The sequence below is a fragment of the Jatropha curcas genome, chromosome 7 (genome assembly GCF_041381405.1).
Source record: "Jatropha curcas cultivar XTBG-Jc1 chromosome 7, XTBG_Jcur_1.0, whole genome shotgun sequence".
In the NCBI taxonomy this organism is placed as follows: domain Eukaryota; kingdom Viridiplantae; phylum Streptophyta; class Magnoliopsida; order Malpighiales; family Euphorbiaceae; genus Jatropha; species Jatropha curcas.
The window spans coordinates 21,202,882-21,223,638 of NC_143157.1; the positions used below are offsets into that span (position 1 = coordinate 21,202,882).

General features: G+C 28.8%; 3 protein-coding genes across 3 annotated transcripts; 1 reads left to right on the forward strand and 2 right to left on the reverse strand.

Moving 5' to 3' along the window:
• The first annotated feature begins 587 nt into the window (after window positions 1-587).
• On the forward strand, window positions 588-3,170 carry LOC105629810 (casbene synthase, chloroplastic). Its single transcript, XM_089724166.1, has 7 exons — window positions 588-881; window positions 1,015-1,291; window positions 1,381-1,753; window positions 1,843-2,061; window positions 2,151-2,289; window positions 2,378-2,626; window positions 2,726-3,170. The coding sequence occupies exons 1-7, from the start codon at window positions 630-632 to the stop codon at window positions 3,020-3,022; spliced, it is 1,806 nt and encodes a 601-aa protein (XP_089580292.1). The 5' UTR covers window positions 588-629; the 3' UTR covers window positions 3,023-3,170.
• Window positions 3,171-5,681: 2,511 nt separating this feature from the next.
• On the reverse strand, window positions 5,682-9,248 carry LOC105629821 (casbene synthase, chloroplastic). The gene is made up of 7 exons (XM_012211463.3): window positions 8,956-9,248; window positions 7,509-7,785; window positions 7,014-7,386; window positions 6,677-6,895; window positions 6,449-6,587; window positions 6,099-6,347; window positions 5,682-6,021 (listed from the first exon to the last, which is right to left on the reverse strand). Exons 1-7 carry the CDS (start codon window positions 9,205-9,207, stop codon window positions 5,725-5,727), a joined length of 1,806 nt encoding a protein of 601 aa, XP_012066853.1. The 5' UTR covers window positions 9,208-9,248; the 3' UTR covers window positions 5,682-5,724.
• A 4,321-nt stretch (window positions 9,249-13,569) lies between these two features.
• On the reverse strand, window positions 13,570-16,375 carry LOC105629811 (casbene synthase, chloroplastic-like). Its single transcript, NM_001306016.1, has 7 exons — window positions 16,060-16,375; window positions 15,430-15,706; window positions 14,968-15,340; window positions 14,660-14,878; window positions 14,432-14,570; window positions 14,095-14,343; window positions 13,570-14,012 (listed from the first exon to the last, which is right to left on the reverse strand). The coding sequence occupies exons 1-7, from the start codon at window positions 16,309-16,311 to the stop codon at window positions 13,716-13,718; spliced, it is 1,806 nt and encodes a 601-aa protein (NP_001292945.1). The 5' UTR covers window positions 16,312-16,375; the 3' UTR covers window positions 13,570-13,715.
• Between the last annotated feature and the right edge of the window lie 4,382 nt (window positions 16,376-20,757).

Below are 20,757 nucleotides of genomic sequence, written 5' to 3' on the forward strand. Positions count from 1 at the left end.
CTCTCTCTTTAATTATTCGATCCACAAACCTAAATTTAAATCCAACTATAACCATGCGAGAACTCAGTAACTTTCCTACATCAGCAACAATGATTCATTGGACGATGGGGATTGGATGATAATTGATTTTTAGAAAATTGAACAGCTGTAGGTTTGTCCACTAACAATTTTATTATTAATTAATTGATGGTTGCCCATATTTTCCAGGTATACTCTAGATATAGACTGCTAACTTTGACTGAGAAGCAATGAAGAACTCAAATAGAAATTTAATTAAAACAAAAATACTTATACTGCTTAGCCGACTTTGATCAACAAATGTTATTTTTTTAGATAACCAAAACTGTTTGTAAATTAGCATGTGACAAATAGCCTATTAATTAATCATTTAATTACTAAGTGATTAGTAATAAATAAAATACTGATTATTTGATTAATGTTAGTTCATTATGTAATAAGAGAATCCAATAGTCAAAAAAAGGCAACATTGATCTTGTGCGTGTATATGTAAATTATTAAATTATAGAAATTTCAAGCTATAAAAAGGTCGCCACAATCTTTTGTTTTCAAAGCAACAAATTGAAGTACATTCATTTCAGTATCTTTCTTACATTCTACACTTTCCAAAAATGGCAATCCAACCTGCAGTTTTTCAAGCAAACTCCCAAAAACAAATCTTATGTACTCCATTCTTGTCAACCAAACCTAGTGGCAAGCTGAACGATAGTCGTTTTGCATCCTTTTTCTCAGCTAAGCCAACAACTCTAAGAATACTTAAAGCATGCTTATCAACAAAATCAGAGACAGACACTCGTCCATTAGCCTACTTTCCTCCTACTGTATGGGGAGATCGTCTTGGTTCTCTTACATTTGAACAACCGGTATGTAATTACCTTTGATAAACTTACCCAGAAAATCTTTTTATTATGGGTGTTAATCAATTATGCATTTTCATAATATATTCATATATTTTTTGAGAATGTAATTACTTAATACTTATCTGTTTGTGTATAGGAATTGGAATCATTAAATAAACAAGTAGAACTCTTGAAGGAAAATGTTAAAAAAGATGTGTTCATCGCATCTACAAGTGATCCAGCACAGAAAATCATTTTGATCGACTCACTGTGCCGCCTTGGAGTGTCGTATCACTTTCAGGACGAGATTAAAGAGAATTTAAATAAGATTTTCAATACCCAACCTAATTTTCTTAATGAAAATGATTATGATCTCTACACTGTTGCTATGGTATTTCGAGTATATAGACAGCATGGTTTCAAAATCTCTTCTGGTAAGCAAGTTTAGATACATTTAAACAAAAATATTAATTGATTAATAGAACAATGATAGGCTAATTTGATTTGGTTGATTGCGAATCAGATGTGTTCAACAAGTTCAAGGATAGTGATGGTAAGTTCAAGGAATCCCTACTAAATGATATCAAAGGCATACTGAGCCTTTTTGAAGCTACACATGTGAGCATGCCTAATGAACCCATTTTAGATGAGGCCTTAGCTTTCACCAAGGCTTTCTTGGAATCCTCTGCGGTTAAGTCATTCCCTAATTTCGCAAAGCATATAAGCAGTGCACTAGAGCAGCCGGTACACAAAGGCATACCAAGGCTAGAGGCAAGAAAATATATTGATTTATACGAGGTCGATGAAAGTCGAAATGAAACTGTACTAGAGCTTGCAAAGTTGGATTTTAACAGAGTGCAGTTGCTACACCAAGAAGAATTAAGTCAATTTTCAAAGTAAATCATCTTTTTCTATAAATGCTTTTCATTTATTTTTTGGTAATTAGAATTTAGAATTTATAATTTAACAATTAATAATATTTCAGGTGGTGGAAGAGTTTGAATATTAGTGCAGAGGTCCCATATGCAAGAAACAGAATGGCAGAGATTTTCTTTTGGGCGGTTTCTATGTATTTTGAACCTCAATATGCAAAGGCTAGAATGATCGTCTCCAAAGTCGTATTACTTATCTCACTCATAGACGATACAATTGATGCATATGCCACTATTGATGAAATCCACCGTGTTGCAGATGCAATCGAAAGGTAAATACAAATGCAATTATTACATATAGATTACAAATAGACAATTATATCAAATGAGATTTCTTATTTTTCTATTTAAATTTCATTAGGTGGGATATGAGATTAGTCGACCAACTGCCAAATTACATGAAAGTAATCTATAGATTAATTATCAACACATTTGATGAATTTGAGAAAGATTTGGAAGCAGAAGGAAAGTCCTACAGCGTCAAGTATGGAAGGGAAGCGGTAATATACTTTGCATAGACCTTGAAATCTTCTAATTTATTGTTACATGTCAGAGGTAGTTAACCTTTGTTTATTGTTAATAATTCAGTATCAAGAGCTAGTGAGAGGCTATTACTTGGAGGCGATATGGAAGGCGGACGGAAAAGTGCCATCGTTTGATGAGTACATATATAATGGAGGGGTGACCACTGGACTGCCTCTTGTTGCCACTGTATCTTTTATGGGAGTAAAAGAAATCAAAGGAACTGAGGCATTGGAATGGCTAAAAACCTATCCAAAACTCAATCAAGCTGGTGGTGAATTTATCCGTCTGGTGAATGATATAACGTCCCATGAGGTACTATATTAATAATCAAATCTTGATTCCTTTCTTCTTTTTAATAATTTAGTATTCACATCAAATCAATGCTTACAAATAACCTCTTTTAAATCACAGACCGAGCAAGATAGAGGACACGTTTCATCTTGCATCGATTGCTACATGAACCAATATGGAGTGTCAAAAAAGAAAGCAATGGAAGAGATGCAAAAAATGGCTATAAATGAATGGAAGAAAGTAAATGAGCAACTTATCATGCGGCCTACAGAAGTAGTACCAGTGGACCTCCTCATGAGAATTGTTAATCTTGTTCGCCTAACAGACGTGAGTTATAAGTACGGAGATGGATACACCGATTCAAAACAATTGAAAGAATATGTTAAGGGATTGTTCCTTGAACCTATTCCAATTTGAAGTCAATTTCCATGGTTATGCCATATACAATAGTATGCATTTTCACTTTATAGGAATGCGTTTTTACGCTATTTTTTATATATAAAGAAATTTATTCCTTGCAATTTAAAGAAATTAACGAAAAGGAATATTTTTTTTTCTTTTTTCAGTATATTGTAATATTTCAGAGCAATTGTCAAGTGATATTCCCATCAAACTCAAGATTTTCGATAAATTTTTGTATTCTTATGTTTTTTTTTTTTTTTTGAGTCGGTATTCTTATGTTTTATATGTTTATTAATTTATCCAAATATTATTTTTTATGCTTCGCATGCCAATAAAAGAGAAGATAATAGTAACTCCGTCACATTATAAATAATATTTAAGGTGATTAAAGAAACCATTAAACAACCTTAATCTAGAAAAAAAATAGTTATAATGGACAAAAATACTCTTCCACTGATTTTTTAAATAATTAATTTTTACTTAGTAGAAACTAGAAAAATAGTAAAAATCACTAACATATTACCTACAAAATTAAAAAAACAACATAAATTTTATGCGGAGTAAATTTTACCATTAAAATTTCAACATTTAGCGACAAAATATTTTATCAGTAAATGCTGAAATCTCGTTTTTAAATGTCAATTCCTTTCTTTTTCTTTCATTCTTTTTTTTTTCCCTTCCATTACTCCTTTTTCATTAAGTCAACTTTTGCGCCTGGTAGATTAAAATTTAGCTCGACTTGTTTACACTCCAATATACTAGCTCGCCAGTTCTCTCTGGCATTCGAACGTGTTTCTTTCTAGGTGTTTCTGTATATATTTTCATTTTTTTTGTCTAAATAAATAAAGCTTGAACTTACGTGGAAATATCAACAATTTCATAGGGGCGAAAAGATTATATAATTTTTAATGATTTTCTACAACATTTTTTCTAATTCTAAATAGCAAAAAATAAGAATAAATATAATCAATTATTACCGATTAAATATCGATAAATACTTTACAGTGATTTGTTTCCACAACATTCTCTGTCGGTAAATACTTTTACCGGCCAAATATTGATTTTTCACAACTGAAAATTTTTATCGATAATACTATACTCCCTCGGTCCTATAATTTTTGTCTTATTTTTCTTTTTCATTCATTCCAAACTGTTGTCCTGTTTCATTTTTTAAAAATGAATAATATTTAAAGTTTATTATTTTACCCTTATTTAATATGCCTTTTTGTTAATAAATATAATATTCAATACACCACATTATCATTAATTACATCTTGATATAAATAAAATTAACATATCAATCTTTAATCTTTCAATAAAATTTTATTTAATTAAATATTTGATTAATTTCAAAAATAATTTAATATGGATCATTTAATTTTTATGGATATTAATGTAAGGGCATATTAGAAAAAAAAGAACAAAAAATTATAGTTTAATTAGAATAATTAATTTTTTTTAATCTGTGTGTAAGTCACAAATTATGACAAAATTATGACAAATTATGACAATTATGACAAAATTGGGACCAAGGTCTGGGGGCACCACCTTTGCCACCAGGCTTGGGATCACTCGCTATATACGAACTACTTCCGCTAGTATTCAATTGAATAACAAAATCATTTTATTTTATTATATACCAACTGCGTGCCTTCTATTTTATTTGCAATATAATACTTTTAAAATAGAAAAACGCAATATGAGGTCATATCATTCAACTTGCATATATGTATAGCCAGGGTAGGCTGTTGTCGGTTTTAGTAACAAAGTTAAGCTCATACTGTATAAAATTAAATTACAAAAATGGAAAGCCTGATAGAAGTGCAACATTAGCCAGTGAAAGAAAATAAAAAAATCCGACACGTTGGTTGGGGTAGTAATTTACTATAATCCTTATAAGGGTAAAAATAAAGTTAAATTTTCGAAAATCACACGTTACTGTTGTAAAAATTTTTATATTCTATGGCAGGAGGGAATTATACCTGCTGTACCAAACGAATAAAAAAATGTATAGATAAGTAATATTCATTGTGAAATGGCACTTCACCTTTTTCAACTTATAGATTTTGCCTTTAAAAAAATACTGAGATAAAATAATTAACCATTTTCTAACCTATATATATATTCTGCAATAGAAAATTTTAGAATTTAAAAACACATAAAGAACATTTATAGAGGGATATTCCAGAAGAAATAATTATTGTTGGTTTTGGTCAACAAAGTTAAGCTCCTACTAAAATATACACATAAAACAATCAAAATTAAGAATCTAAATTGGGCACATCCCACTAAATTTCAAAGGCTGCTAGCTAGAAAACGCAACGTTACTGAAATATATATACTTTCTTTTGCCGTGTAGCTTTATTAGGAAGTGGCATCTAGCTCGTGCTGTGGTGGAAATAGTATTAAAATATACGCACAAAATAATCAGCAAGTAACTCGATTCAAACGTATTGTATTAATGATTATGATTTTAAAATAGAGTATTGTATTAATTATTTAATCTCTGAATTTTATCCGAAATTATTATCGCATGTATAACAATAATAATAACAATTTGAAATTTAGGCTGCATTTAAAAACATGTCCCTGTACAGTCTTGAATCATACTACCTCCAACCACAAAACAAATAGGTATAGGCAAAGATCCATCATGATAATGACACTTCCAATATAAACAAACAAATTGTAATACTTGGAAAAAAGGGAAAGTTATTTCAAATGGCAATAGGTTCAATGAACAGTCCTTTGACATATGTTTTCAATTGTTTTGAATCGGTATATCCATCTCCATACTTGTAACTAACATCCGTTAGGCGGACAAGATTAACAATTCGCAGGAGGAGACTCACTGGCACAACTTCTGTAGGCCGCATGACGAGTTGCTCATTTAATTTCTTCCATTCATTTATAGCCATTTTCTGGATCTCTTCAACTGCCTCCTCTTTTGAAACTCCATATTGGTTCATGTAGCAGTCAATGCAAGACGCTACATGTCCTCTATCTTGCTCACTCTGTAATTTATAGAGGCATTTGTAAACATTTGGTGTACTCTTAATTATTAAGAACGAGAAACTTGTTAATATAGTACCTCATGAGACATTACATCATTCACCAAGCGGATAAATTCGCCTCCAGCTTGATTGAGTTTTGGATAGGTTTTTAGCCATTCAAATGCCTCAGTTCCTTTGATTTCTTTTACTCCCATGAAAGATACAGTGGCAACAAGAGACAATCCAGTAGTAACCCCGCCATTAAACATGTACTCGTCAAATGATGGCACTTTTCCATCGGCCTTCCATATTGCCTCCAAGTAATAGCCTTTCACTAGTTCTTGATACTGAATTATTAACAATAAACAGAGATCAATTATTCCTGAAATATAGCTACAGGTTCCCTAAACATAACTACAGATGTCAAGGTTTTTGCAAAGCATATTACCGCTTCCCTTCCATACTTGACACTATAGGACTTCCCTTCTGCTTCCAAATCTTTTTCAAATTCATCAAACGTGTTGAGAATTAACTTATAGATTACTTTCATGTAATTTGGTAGCCGATTGACTAAGCTCATATCCCACCTGATGAAATTTAAACAGGAAAATAAAAATCAAATTTCATTTAATTTGTGTACCCCTATTCTACCTGTAATAACTCCACTTATGTTTACCTTTCGATTGCATAAGCAAGACAGTGAATTTCTTCAATAGTTGCATATGCATCAATTGTGTCGTCTATTAGTGATATAAGTGATACAACTTTCGAGACTATCATTCTAGCCTTTGCATATTGCGGCTCAGAATACATAGAAACCGCCCAAAAGAAGATTTCCGCCATTCTATTTCTTGCATAAGAAACCTGCCTAGTAATATTCAAATTCTTCCACCACCTGAAATATTGTTAATTATTAACTTATAAGTCCTCTAATCATAAAATTATAAGTTCAAAACTCTAATTAGGATTTAATTAATAAAAAATAACAATATTGATAGAAAAAGATGAATTACTTTGAGAATTGACTTAATTCTTCTTGGTGTAGTAATTGCACTCTATTAAAATCCAACTTTGCAAGCTCTAGTACAGTTTCATTTCGACTTTCATCAACCTCGTACAAATCGATATATTTTCTTGCCTCTAACCTTGGTATGCCTTTGTGTACTGGCTGCTCTAGTGCACTACCAATATGCCTTGCAAAATTAGGGAATGACTTAACCGCAGAAGATTCCAAGAAAGCCTTAGTGAAAGCAAAGGCCTCATCTAAAATAGCTTCGTTAGGCATGCTCAGATGTGTAGCTTCAAAAAGGCTTAATATACCTTTGACATCACTTAGCAGGGATTCCTTGAACTTACCATCTCTATCCTTGAACTTGTTGAACACATCTGATTCACAATGCATCAAATCAAACTAGTATTTGCAGTTATATATATTACTTGATTTTATTTGTTGTTTAGTATATATATTCAATTCATGTTCTTATTTAAATGTATCTAAAGTTGCTTACCGGAAGTGATTTTGAAGCCATGTTGTCTAAATACTCGAAATATCACGGCAACCGTATAGAGATCATAATCCTTTTCATTAAGAAAAGTAGGCTGGATATTGAAAATCTTAGTTAGATTCTCTTCAATTTCCTCTTCAAAGTGATACGACACACCAAGGCGGCATAATGAATCGATCGAGATGATTTTTTTTGCTGGATCACTTGTTGATGCATTCAACATGTCTTTTTTAACCTTTTCGTTCAATAGTTCTACTTCTTTATTTAATAATTCAAATACCTATACACAAATATAAAATGTATTGGGTATTTACATTTCAAAATAAGGAAAGAAATGTGAAGATACATAATTGATTGCAGTACATGTGAAAATATTAAGAGGCTATTTGTCATTGCTATTGCAAATAGTAAATTCTAGACTAAAATTAACAGTAACTTTTTATGGTTAATTTTATTTGTGATTTCTGAACCTTTTAATTTTTTTCATTTTGATGTCTGAATGGAAAAATTTACAGTAAAGTTTCTTAAATATTAAAATGTTTCAATCAAGTGCATTTATACGTATTCTGTTGCATGGATATAACTCTCATATGTATTAATATATTTTGTTCCCTGTGGATTTGTTTAGTGGGTATTTCTTAGCTGAGGAAGAGTTTCAATTATGTAATTTCATATTCAGGTTATATTGAAATATTGTAAGTATTTTCTTTCAGTTTTTTTTCATCTAACAATATGAAGTCTAGGTTGAGATGTATTGGAGAGGCACGGTGGCCTGGGTGTAGTACTTCACACTTATAATTACTTCCTGTATAATAATAATAATAATAATAATAATAAAAAATTCAATTTTACCAAAAAAATAAAATGGAGCATTTTACTCCATAAATGATATCAGACATAAAATCCATTAAGTTCCTCCTTTTTTTACTTTTTTTTTTTTTTAGTTCTTATTTTTTATATCTCCTCTCTGAAAAAAAAAGTCTCAAAAAAATTATTCTAGTTTTCTTCCAAATCTAAAACAATATAAAAAAAACAGAAAAAACAAAGAAAATTAATAATATAGAAAAAATAAAGTAAAGCATTTGAGGTAATTAATTTTGATTTTTCAGTGAAAAATTCTCAGTAAAAGTACTTAATTGTATCAAAATTATTAATTCAGACATAATTACAAAAAAAATAGAAAAAAGTAGAAAGTCCATACACCACAAATATAATTAACCTTATTTTTATTGTTTCAATAGATTTAGCTACTAGCATTAAAAAATTTAATGGGTCGAAAACTGATTTCCAAAAAGCTTAGATCTTCCAATTAAGATCAGTTTTTCAAATTGCAACGCTGCGGACCCTAGGAGTATATCCAATATCAATATATTAAATAGTATAATGAACTTTGTGCCTCTTAATCATCCTAAAAGAAAAAACTCTGTGCTTCTTAATGAAAATTGCATACCGATTGATCAAAGGTAAAGGAAGCAAGGCAATCATCCCATACAGTAGGAGGAAAGTAGGCTAATGGACGAGTTTCTGTCTCAGATTTTGTTGATAAGCATGCTTTAAGTGTTCTAAGAGTTGTTCGATTACCCAAAGAAAAGGAAGCAAAACGACTGTCGTTAAGCTTAGTACTAGTTGGGCTCAGTAAGAATGGAGTAGTAAAGACTTGTTTTTGGGAGTTTGCTTGAAAAATTGCAGGCTGCATGGCCATCTTTGAGAACTAAAGAGGACTAACAAATATATATGTACCACTTCAAGTTTGTTGCTTTGAAAAGAAAAGATCAATCTTGGCTACCTTTTTATAGTGGGAATATTTCTATAGTTTAATCCTTTTCCATAAATGGACAATATTATTTGAGCTTTGTTACATACTGAATCATGATCAAATAAATATATAATTACTCAACTTCTGAGGGGTATGATAAGGTGGGAGGGATTTTTTTCCTTTAATTAGAGTTCAAGTCTCGAGTTTGAATTCTGAATATAAAGTTCCTTTAAATACTCAACTACATAAATCAGTTAAAAGAGCTCGATTAATCTGAATTCATGTTAGGTAAACCTAAGAAGAGGGTAAAACACTCTTTACAAAGTTTTTAAAAGTGTTTTATATGCAGGACTTAAACTTAAAACCTCTAATTAAGAGAAAATGGTAGATTTTATTCTCTAATTCTATGGATACGTTATTAAAAATTAAGAGGATGTCACTATCCTACTAGGTCATTTCTTGCAAAATTTAATAATGAATTCTTAGATCAATAAGAAATAAACCAAATTAATTGATAGCCAGCTATCAATAGATTTTTGGTTCCTTCATTAATTAATGTCTATGATAAATGACAAACATAAACAAATTGACATAAGTGTTGAGGCTAATCTTAAAGAAAGGATCAAGACTAGTTTCAATGATAGTGTTAAACACCAAAAGAACCAAACCAAAATAGAATGTTGATCTATATAGGTGAGAAGAGATAATAGAAATTTCTTTTCCCTTAACTAGATGTCTCGAATTCGAAGTATATATAAAGTCTCTTTAAAACATACAAAAAGAAACACTTTACCCCTTTCATAGACCTATGAGCTTCAAATTAGGGACGGAGCCACAATGGGGCAAGGAGAGCAATAGGCCTCTTGAAATTTGGAAAAATAATTAATATTTTAGTTTTTTCTTTTTTGAAAAAATGCTAAAATAATTTCTCAAATTGGACAAATTCTTTGTGATTTTGTCATTTTCTTCATTCTTAATCATATTCAATACAATTCCAAATTTATTAATTTTCTTCCTCACTCTAGTCACTTTTATTAGCATTTGGAGCTTGCAATAACATATGGTATTTAATTACTTTTACTTCCTTTGAGATCGAAGAAAATTGCTTTTTATGAAAATAATGAGTTTTTTATACGAGACCATCTATTCTCTAAAATTTTTATCTACAATTAGCCCATAAATTTATTATTTTTGTTACTTAATTCCAACTTAGGTAAAAATTTTTTTTTTTTTTTTTATATAACCAGAAGGTTTAATCCCCTTCAGACCATAAAGCCTAAATGTTTTTACCCTCCCAACAAATTATTTTTGATACAATCATAGTTTTTTTTTCCTTTGGGATCAAATTCTTTAATATTAAAATTATTGGAACACTTTTTTTGGTGAATAATAACAATAATACAATATTTTTTTAATTAATATAAAGAAATGGAGTGTTCAATTTTGTATTTTTTTCACTGGTTTTATTTAAAGTTATAAATCTATACTTAATTATATACATAAAAATTTTGGATGCCTTTTAGGGGCTAATAACTACAGGATTCAGTCCAATGTATTATAATTATGGAGTTTAATAAATTAATTTTGGATTACAGAATTTAACATAATTGCACGTTGGATCAACCGAATTATAGCATTTCAACAAATTAATTAATTTTGCAATAAAAGCATGGTGTTTAATTATTTAATGACAAATCATTAAAATTAGACTTTGTATTAAAATGGGAGATGAGTTATTGTTTGATTGTTTAATGACTTATGTTAAAAAAATATATAATTGTAAAATTAACAATGAAATTATTATGAAGAGAGTTCACGCAATAAAAAAAAAAAAAAGCGACGTTTAATGCAATATAAATATAACAATTTTTTTAAAGATTTATCATTATTTTTATTTTTATTTATTATATATATATATATTATTTTTGTAAAATATGTGTTTTACGTGCACCGTTAGGTAAATTTTCTGGAAAGGTTCCGAATTGTTTAGACAAAAAATAGAATATTGTTGAACTTTGTCTCCAAGTACAAATATAATATAATATCTGGATATTAAAAAACGATATCTTCATCAGTTTTCAGGTGCCGCTCAGTCAAACATTGTGTTCTACCAATACATCAGTATACTAAAATAAGTCACATCTTACCTCAAGCAGCAGACAATAAATGTTCATCGTATATTCGAGTAGCGTGAGTCCTCGGTTGCTTAAAGACAAAACTCAATTGTCAAATGAAAATATATTTTTGAACCGCCTTTCTTGAAATGAACATATTTTTGTTTATTAACGGTTTTATTAAATGCTACATGAAGAATTTTTTGTTGACTGCCGTTTAAAAATTTTCTATGGGGCGGCTATGAAAATATTTAATAATTAATTTTTTACAGAATCATGTGGGCACACACTAAATGAGACAACAGGAAATTAGCCAACCAATCATAATTATGCGAATGTATGGGCTAAACTTCCCATCCCTTTCCAAAAAATAAAATAAATGAAGTCCTGAAGGAAAGGACACTGCATCTTGTTTGAAGACAAACAATAAGTTGATTTGGAGGGGCTTATGAATAAAATAATGTGGACTGGACAACTATTTCTGTGATTTTTAAATAATTTATTAAAATAATGCAGTATTTGATAAGAAATTCTGAAAATTAAAAAAAAAAACATTAATTATTGGTAAAAATAATTATTTAATTAGCTGTTTAAATTAGAAATATTGGTAAAAATAATTATTTAATTAGCTATTTAACTTAAAATGAGAAAAAAATGATATTAATTATCTAATTTCAGAGGAAAACACAATGGGTATTATCAAAAAAATTTAATTAAAAGTTAAATGTTAAAATGTTTAACATTTTATAAAAAGCTTCCTTAACATATTATAAAAGTTATGTTACCAAACACTACAATTAAAAAATATAAAGTTTTTACTTGGTCTTTAATTCAAAAACTGTTGCCGAACAGAAACTTTGTATACCAGCGATAGATTATGCATGTTGAGGCTTTTCGTTTTTTTTTTTTTTTTTTTTTACTTTAATTTCCTAATTTAAGGTGAATGTAAATAGGGAGCTTTGTAGCTAAAAAACTAAGTTTTTCTTAAATTTAAAATAATAAAACTAATTTATTTTGATGATAAAAAATATCAAATAACAACAGTTCCAAATAACTTTATGATTGTAATAACAGTTGTTGGATAATTATCCTAAAAAAAAAAAAATTGTCTGATTTGCTTGTATTATTAATTAAACTGAATTTGCTTGTATTTGATACATTTTCTTATTAAATTTTATTTAGAATTTCTTATAAATTTGTTTAAAATCACATTATGTTTGGTAAATAATTTATCAAATCCAGATTATTTTAGTCATAATAAGATTGGAGCACATGAGACAAGCGAGAAGAAATCAGTTTCAATAAGGAAAAGTCATCTTGTTTTAACTTTTCAAAGTTAACTTCGGAATAAAATGGTAAAAAATACATTTTGCAATTTTAAAATTATGTGGCGGTTCAAATAAAATACTCACTTACTCCCAAAATGTAATTAAGAACATTTTCTTGCATTATTACTTTATTAATTGAAAACTACTAAATCACTAAAATACAAAGCCAGCTAGAAATGCAACATTACTTACCCAAAGAAATATGTAATTTATAATGCTCAGTTGCCTAGGAATGACGTTGAGGAAGTGGCAATAGGCCTAGTTAATTGATTCACGCAATAGAAAATCAAACCGGACATATCGGTTCGGTTCAAATCAGTTCAATTAAACTGATCCGGAAGAAAAGGGGATTTGTTTTCTCTTTTACTCCTTTGCCAAAAATTACCAATTACTATTTTAATTATGGAAATCGAAAATAAACCGCTTGTGTTTGTTACTGAGCTATATTTATAACAACGTTATCAAACTCGAATCAGATATTCATCTATCTAAAAGAACCGGATTGTCGATACATAATACCATTTTAATAAAAATATTTAAAAAATTACATGTTATTTTTTAATTGGTTTAGTCTATATTTGGTGGCGAAATATAAGAATCTAACTAGATCATCTACAAGGTATTTTCCTTTATTTTATATTATAAGAATTTTTTTTTTAATTAATAAATTGACTTGAATGTTGACTAGAAATACCTCATCAGAATAGTAATGTTAAGATTGGCGGCGAAATGAATGAATAATAAAAAATAATACAAAATTACATGACTATATATACTAAATACTTAGATCAGTGAAAATTAAACTATATAATATATTCAATAATCTTTGTGATTAGAAAAGGAAATTGATCATTTTATAAATTTTTATGTAACATAAAACAAATTTGAAAAAAAAAAGAAAAAAAAAGAACAAGGTACAGGATTTATGCAAATCCAGAAAAGGACAAAAAGAATATATTAATTGAAAATTAGCATGATTTCTCCTTTGTAATTCCGTCCATGGAAATTGACTTCAAGTGGCAATAGGTTCAATGAACAATCCTTTCACATATTCTTTCAGTTGTGAAGAGTCCGTGTATCCATCTCCATACTTGTAACTCACATCTGTTAGGCGGACAAGATTAACGATTCGCATTAAAAGATTCACTGGCACAACTTCTGTGGACCGCACGATGAGTTGCTCATTTAATTTCTTCCATTCATTTGTAGCCATTTTCTGGATCTCTTCAACTGCCTCCTCTTTTGAAACACCATATTGCTTCATGTAGCAATCGATGCAAGACGCTACATGTCCTCTATCTTGCTCAGTCTGTTATTTACAGAAGCATTTGTAAGCATTTGATCTGTACATGCTAAATTATTAAAAACAAGAAAGCTGTCAAGATTTGTACCTCATGAGACATTACATCATTCACCAGACGGATAAATTCACCTCCAGCTTGATTGAGTTTGGGGTAGGTTTTTAGCCATTGGAATGCTTTAGTTCCTTTAATTTCTTTTACTCCCATAAATGATACAGTGGCAACAAGAGGCAATCCAGTGGTCACACCTCCGTTATATATGTACTCATCAAACGACGGCACTTTTCCGTCCGCCTTCCATATCGCCTCCAAGTAATAGCCTCTCACTAGCTCTTGATACTGAATTATTAACAATAAACAAAGATTAACTACTTCTGACAAGTAACAATAAATTAAAAGATTTCAAGGTCTATGCAAAGTATATTACCGCTTCCCTTCCATACTTGACGCTGTAGGACTTTCCTTCTGCTTCCAAATCTTTCTCAAATTCATCAAATGTGTTGATAATTAATCTATAGATTACTTTCATGTAATTTGGCAGTTGGTCGACTAATCTCATATCCCACCTAATGAAATTTAAATAGAAAAATAAGAAATCTCATTTGATATAATTGTCTATTTGTAATCTATATGTAATAATTGCATTTGTATTTACCTTTCGATTGCATCTGCAACACGGTGGATTTCATCAATAGTGGCATATGCATCAATTGTATCGTCTATGAGTGAGATAAGTAATACGACTTTGGAGACGATCATTCTAGCCTTTGCATATTGAGGTTCAAAATACATAGAAACCGCCCAAAAGAAAATCTCTGCCATTCTGTTTCTTGCATATGGGACCTCTGCACTAATATTCAAACTCTTCCACCACCTGAAATATTATTAATTGTTAAATTATAAATTCTAAATTCTAATTACCAAAAAATAAATGAAAAGCATTTATAGAAAAAGATGATTTACTTTGAAAATTGACTTAATTCTTCTTGGTGTAGCAACTGCACTCTGTTAAAATCCAACTTTGCAAGCTCTAGTACAGTTTCATTTCGACTTTCATCGACCTCGTATAAATCAATATATTTTCTTGCCTCTAGCCTTGGTATGCCTTTGTGTACCGGCTGCTCTAGTGCACTGCTTATATGCTTTGCGAAATTAGGGAATGACTTAACCGCAGAGGATTCCAAGAAAGCCTTGGTGAAAGCTAAGGCCTCATCTAAAATGGGTTCATTAGGCATGCTCACATGTGTAGCTTCAAAAAGGCTCAGTATGCCTTTGATATCATTTAGTAGGGATTCCTTGAACTTACCATCACTATCCTTGAACTTGTTGAACACATCTGATTCACAATCAACCAAATCAAATTAGCCTATCAATGTTCAATTAATCAATTAATATTTTTGTTTAAATGTATCTAAACTTGCTTACCAGAAGAGATTTTGAAACCATGCTGTCTAAATACTCGAAATATTACAGCAACAGTGAAGAGATCATAATCTTTTTCATTAAGGAAATTAGGTTGCGTATTGAAAATCCTAGTTAGATTCTCTTGAATCTCCTCCTCAAAGTGATATGATACTCCGAGACGGCACAATGAGTCGATCAAAATGATTTTCTCTGCTAAATCACTTGTAGAGACGTTTAACATTTCTTTTTTAATCTTTTCGTTCAACAACTCTACTTGTTTACTTAATAATTCAAATGCCTGCACACAAATATAAAAAACTATTGAGTATGTACATTTTAAAATAGGAAAAAGAAATATGAAAATACATAATTGAGATTGCCGACTTAATATGAAAATATTAAGCAACTATTTGGCTTTGTTATCGCAAATAGTAAATTTTTTTTTCATGTAATTTTATTGGCTCAACATATGTAGCTAGTTGCATTAGAATTTTTTATGGGTCGAAAACTGAATTTTTTTTTTTAAAAAAATGCTCAAATTAAAAAAAAAAAATTCAAAATCAGTTTTGAAGCACTAAAAATGCAATACCACGGACCCTAAGTAGGTCCACCATGAATATAGAAAACTTGTACTTGATAAAAATTACAAACCGGTTGATTGAAGGTAAGAGAAGCAAGTCGATCGCCCCATACAGTAGGAGGAAAGTAGGCTAAGGGACGAGCTTCTGTCTCAGATTTTGTTGATGCACATGCTTTAAGTTTTCTAAAAGTTGTTGGCTTAGCCAAGGAAAAGGAAGCAAAACGACTGTCGTTAAGCTTAGTACTAGGTGTGCTTAATAAGAACGGAGTAGTAAGGATTTGTTTTTGGGAGTTTGCTTGAACAATTGCAGGTTGCATTGCCATTTTTGAGTACTGAAGAGGATTAGCAACAAATATGAATAATTTACCAACTTCGATTTGTTGCTCTGAGAACAAAAGACTGTGGCCACCTTTTTATAGATGGAATATTTCTAGTTTCTACAATGCACATTATAAATATGGCTGATTTTTCATTTCATTTATTTAACAATTAATTTAATAATATAATTATTTTATTTGCTAACTTTGTTTAGTTGGACCAATATTTTGGATTTATTTGTTATTTTATTTACTGAATGCATACATTTCTCTCCAGATAATTTTTGAGTTGAAATTTGGCATTTAATACTGAAATTGTCAAAATTGGGCAACCGGAATAACCAGCTTTTACTTGCTTCTCAGTCAAACAATGTGTTCTACCTGGAAAAGTAAAATATTAGGTACTAGTCCGTAGCTTGTCTTGTATATACGTTACCAAAATAATTTTGCTTTCCATCCAAAGATCATGTTTTCTAATTGCGCGTTGACAGTGATTTTTGCAAGGGTACAAAATCGCAATAAGTAATATAGAATGAATAGAGTATCGTATCTATATGGATTGTATATCAAGTACCAAAATTATATTAATTTACTATTATTTAAATGGCAATATGAGGAATTATTTTAAGAAATTAATTTAAACAAATAAAAGAGAACAAGGAGAAATCAAGCAACAATATTTGACAAAAAGAAATCAGGGATTAAAAACTACTAGAGATTTTGACTTCACTTAATTCTATCCAATTTATTTTATTAGTTTGATAATCAATTTTAATTGTTCAAGTAGGGGAAATAACCCTAAAATCACTAACAAACTCTCTCGATGTATTGTTAGCTATTTTAACCTGGTCTAATTACCTATCTTCCAATAGCCCAATTAAACATGAATTAAATCATTAAGTTTTATGGTTTGTTTTATGAATTCATAACCTAAGGTCATTAACTTATGAAAACTCCCCATGAGTCAAACCATATAGCTTCCGCATCAAGTTATTATTCTCATGTAATTTACTACCTTTTTCATATCAAAAACTCTTCTCCCGATAGTGATTAATGAAATAAATCAATCCATAGGAGAAACTCCGCCTGGAAGCATTAAGTTCAATAATAAATTATATCATGAACAAGTAAAAGCAAATCTAATATTATAAATTGGAATATAAATTAAGCTACATCAAATCCCTAGTATGAAAATTTAGTTCGACATATTAATTAAATAAAACTCAATTAAATTTGATAATAATTCCATAATCAATCTAAATAATGAAAGATAAAAACAAGATTAAGAGTTTAGAGATAAAAACTAATCAACAAATAACGTGGATGACATTCTTGAATCTTGACATAAATATTGAGCACTTGAAATCTTAGAGATCGAGAAAAATAATAGAACAAAAAGATGGTAGAACCTGAGATATTTCTACAATGAATGACTCCTCTCTTTATTATTTTAGGGATTTTATTATTTTCTTTTTATATTACCACATCTAATCTTAGTGGCATTGGGTCGTTCCACTAAAATATAAAGTGCTTTCAACTAATATTTACCTTATATACAAGAATTAAATTCTCAATTTAAAAAAAAAAAAAAAAAGCGCGTTGAACCACTTAAATGTCACTATTTTATTACTTTTTGAATTAGCCTCTTATTCAGTTATGTTATTATTTTAATATCAATAATGTAAGCGGAGTGTAGATCTATTCTTTAGTAGTAGGAAAAAAAATATTATACTTACTAAAAGACCATATATAGAGTCAAATTATGACCATAAAATTACCAGTTAGTACGATATGATATCTTTTTTTATCTACGTGCTATCTTTTTTTTTCAAATTTTTTTTTGGGTCATTTGAAATTATATACAATGAATAATGAATTTTTTTATATATTTTTTGCCATTCAATATTATATGCAATAAATTTTCTATGCTCTGCAGTGGTTACAACAGTACAGTATAAATCCACTAAAGGGAAAAATACCAATTGAACTTACATTTTGTATTATCACGGATTGAACTTGGAAGATCATTTTATTGTTCATATATGTTTTACATAAATGATTAATTTTTTAAATTACTTGTAATAAAAATATAATAATATATTGATATGAACTTTATTCATATATTTCGATACATTGAAACACAATTTCACTTTTCTTTTAAAAAAAATCTATTTTTTTTGGGAAAAGTGATTTTGCATAAAAATATTAAATTTTTGTAACCAAACATTTATGTTACCATTTTTAGTTCAATTTTCTTGTCTACTGTCGTTGTATACAAATTATATGTAATGGAAATTAGTAAAGAATATATATATGCAAGCAAATTTAATATTCAGTGGGAGCACACCAAAAGAGACCACACCCAAGTCATTGTGGAATGGGTCACATCACAATCACATGCTCCCCCTAACCAAAAATTAAAATAAAACATAGTACACTGTGTCTTATATGGAAACAAACTTTATTCATAGCACGTGAGTCAACCTACGGGAAATAATTTTCAATATCTTGAATTTTCATTATACGTCTTGGCTGGCTGTAAGAGGCCCTACAATTTTATTAATTATTGTCATTTAATATTCACTAGTTTTTTTAAATACCATTATTTATTTTTATTATTATTTTTTTATATTAATAAATATATTTATTACAATTTTCGTCTTATATTGTGTAGATATTTATAATATTAAACATGATTTTATATTAAGATTAATGTGAACAAAATGATTAATTAATAAAATTATAGTCAAAATATTTATATTTATATATAGTTTAATTCAATTCATATAATCACTATTTATATAAAATTCACTTAGCCTCTGAATACGAAACAACTATCAGATTAAACTAAACACACTCTCATTTAAGATTCTAGTGATCACGTTAACATCTTAACCACTAAGAAAATATAAGATAGCAGTCACAATTAAAAATATAACAATGCTGTAGAACTAACTCAACTTAAGATTCCAGTAATCAGTTTTCCAATCATTGTTTATTGGCTGAAGTAAAAAAATAGTTTATTTAGCAGCCCCTAATATTTCATCTAATATATATATATATAGAAAAAAAATTGTGTTGTACTCCTATTTGTTAAAGAAAGATTATATTTTACCTCCCTGAAATTTCTTGTTAGGTTGAGTAAAATTCGATTGGCTAAAATTGAAAATTGAAAATTGAATCAAATCTTAATTTTTCGATTTGAAATTTGAAGTAACTTCAATTTCAATGTTTGATTTGATTACATAAATTAAGGTAATTTTTCATTCAAAAATTTATTAGAATTAACTAAATCAAATTGTGTGGTTCAATTTAATTTGAAACAAAATTCAATGAGATATTAATTTTATTTTTTCAATTTTTGGCTTGGTTCAAAATCCAACCACCCATTTGCACAACCCTAGACTTGTTGTTGGGAAAGCTAATTCTTGATTTGTAGATATAGAACTTCAATCACTGGAGTTTGATATATTCCTCCATTCAATGGAGCTTGATTCGATAGTTGATTTGAAGCAAAAATTAGAGCGCATAGTAACTTTAAAAAAATAGATAAATGAAATTGTTAATTGGATTATAATTTGGGTATCCTAAGTATTTTTCCTATATTAATAATTATTTTATATTACACGTCTTTAGAATATAAAAGAAATAATTTATACTACACGTCTCTTTTTTTTCAATAATTTATACTACACGTCTCTTTTTTTTCCCTTAATTTTAAGTTTTTGTTATAACAAATTAATATAAATATATAAAATGATCATTGCTTTGAATACTATTGTGAAAAATAATGAATACTAAATTTTATCTAATTGAATTACCAAATTATTTGACTTCCAACCGAAACTAATGTATAATTAATTAAATTTATTTAAAAAATTAAAACTACATTTAATTAAAAGTATTATTTAATTTTCTCAACAAAAATAATTATGGATTTGTTTCCTAATTCACTTGTTGAATTAGTTTCTTTCTTCTTATTTTCAAATTTGAACAGCTTCTAGTCATTTTCAACGGCTCATTTGATTGAGGCAACCAATAAGGATTGGTGGTTGTGGTATAGTGGTCATTTTATGCAAGTTCTAGAAAGGAATAATGCATTGAATTAATCACAATTAGCAGCTAATTACAATTAAAACTCAAATTATAAATGACTATTAATTAAGTTCTATTTTGCTATTCTCTTTAACTTGAGTTTCAGATATTTCTGAAAATACTTTTAATTTAGAGTTAAAGATAATTATAAAATTAGTGTTTAAATTTTGCTATTTTTTATTTTAGTTCCTGAATTTTACTTTTTATCAATTAAGTGTATACAAATATAGATTCATTTCAATTAAGTGCCTTTGACTGAAATTTTTGTAAAAAAATAAATTATAATTTTACTGAAGAAATAATATTATAAGTAAATATTTATCTTGTTCATCTCTCATTAATAAATTTAAATAACAC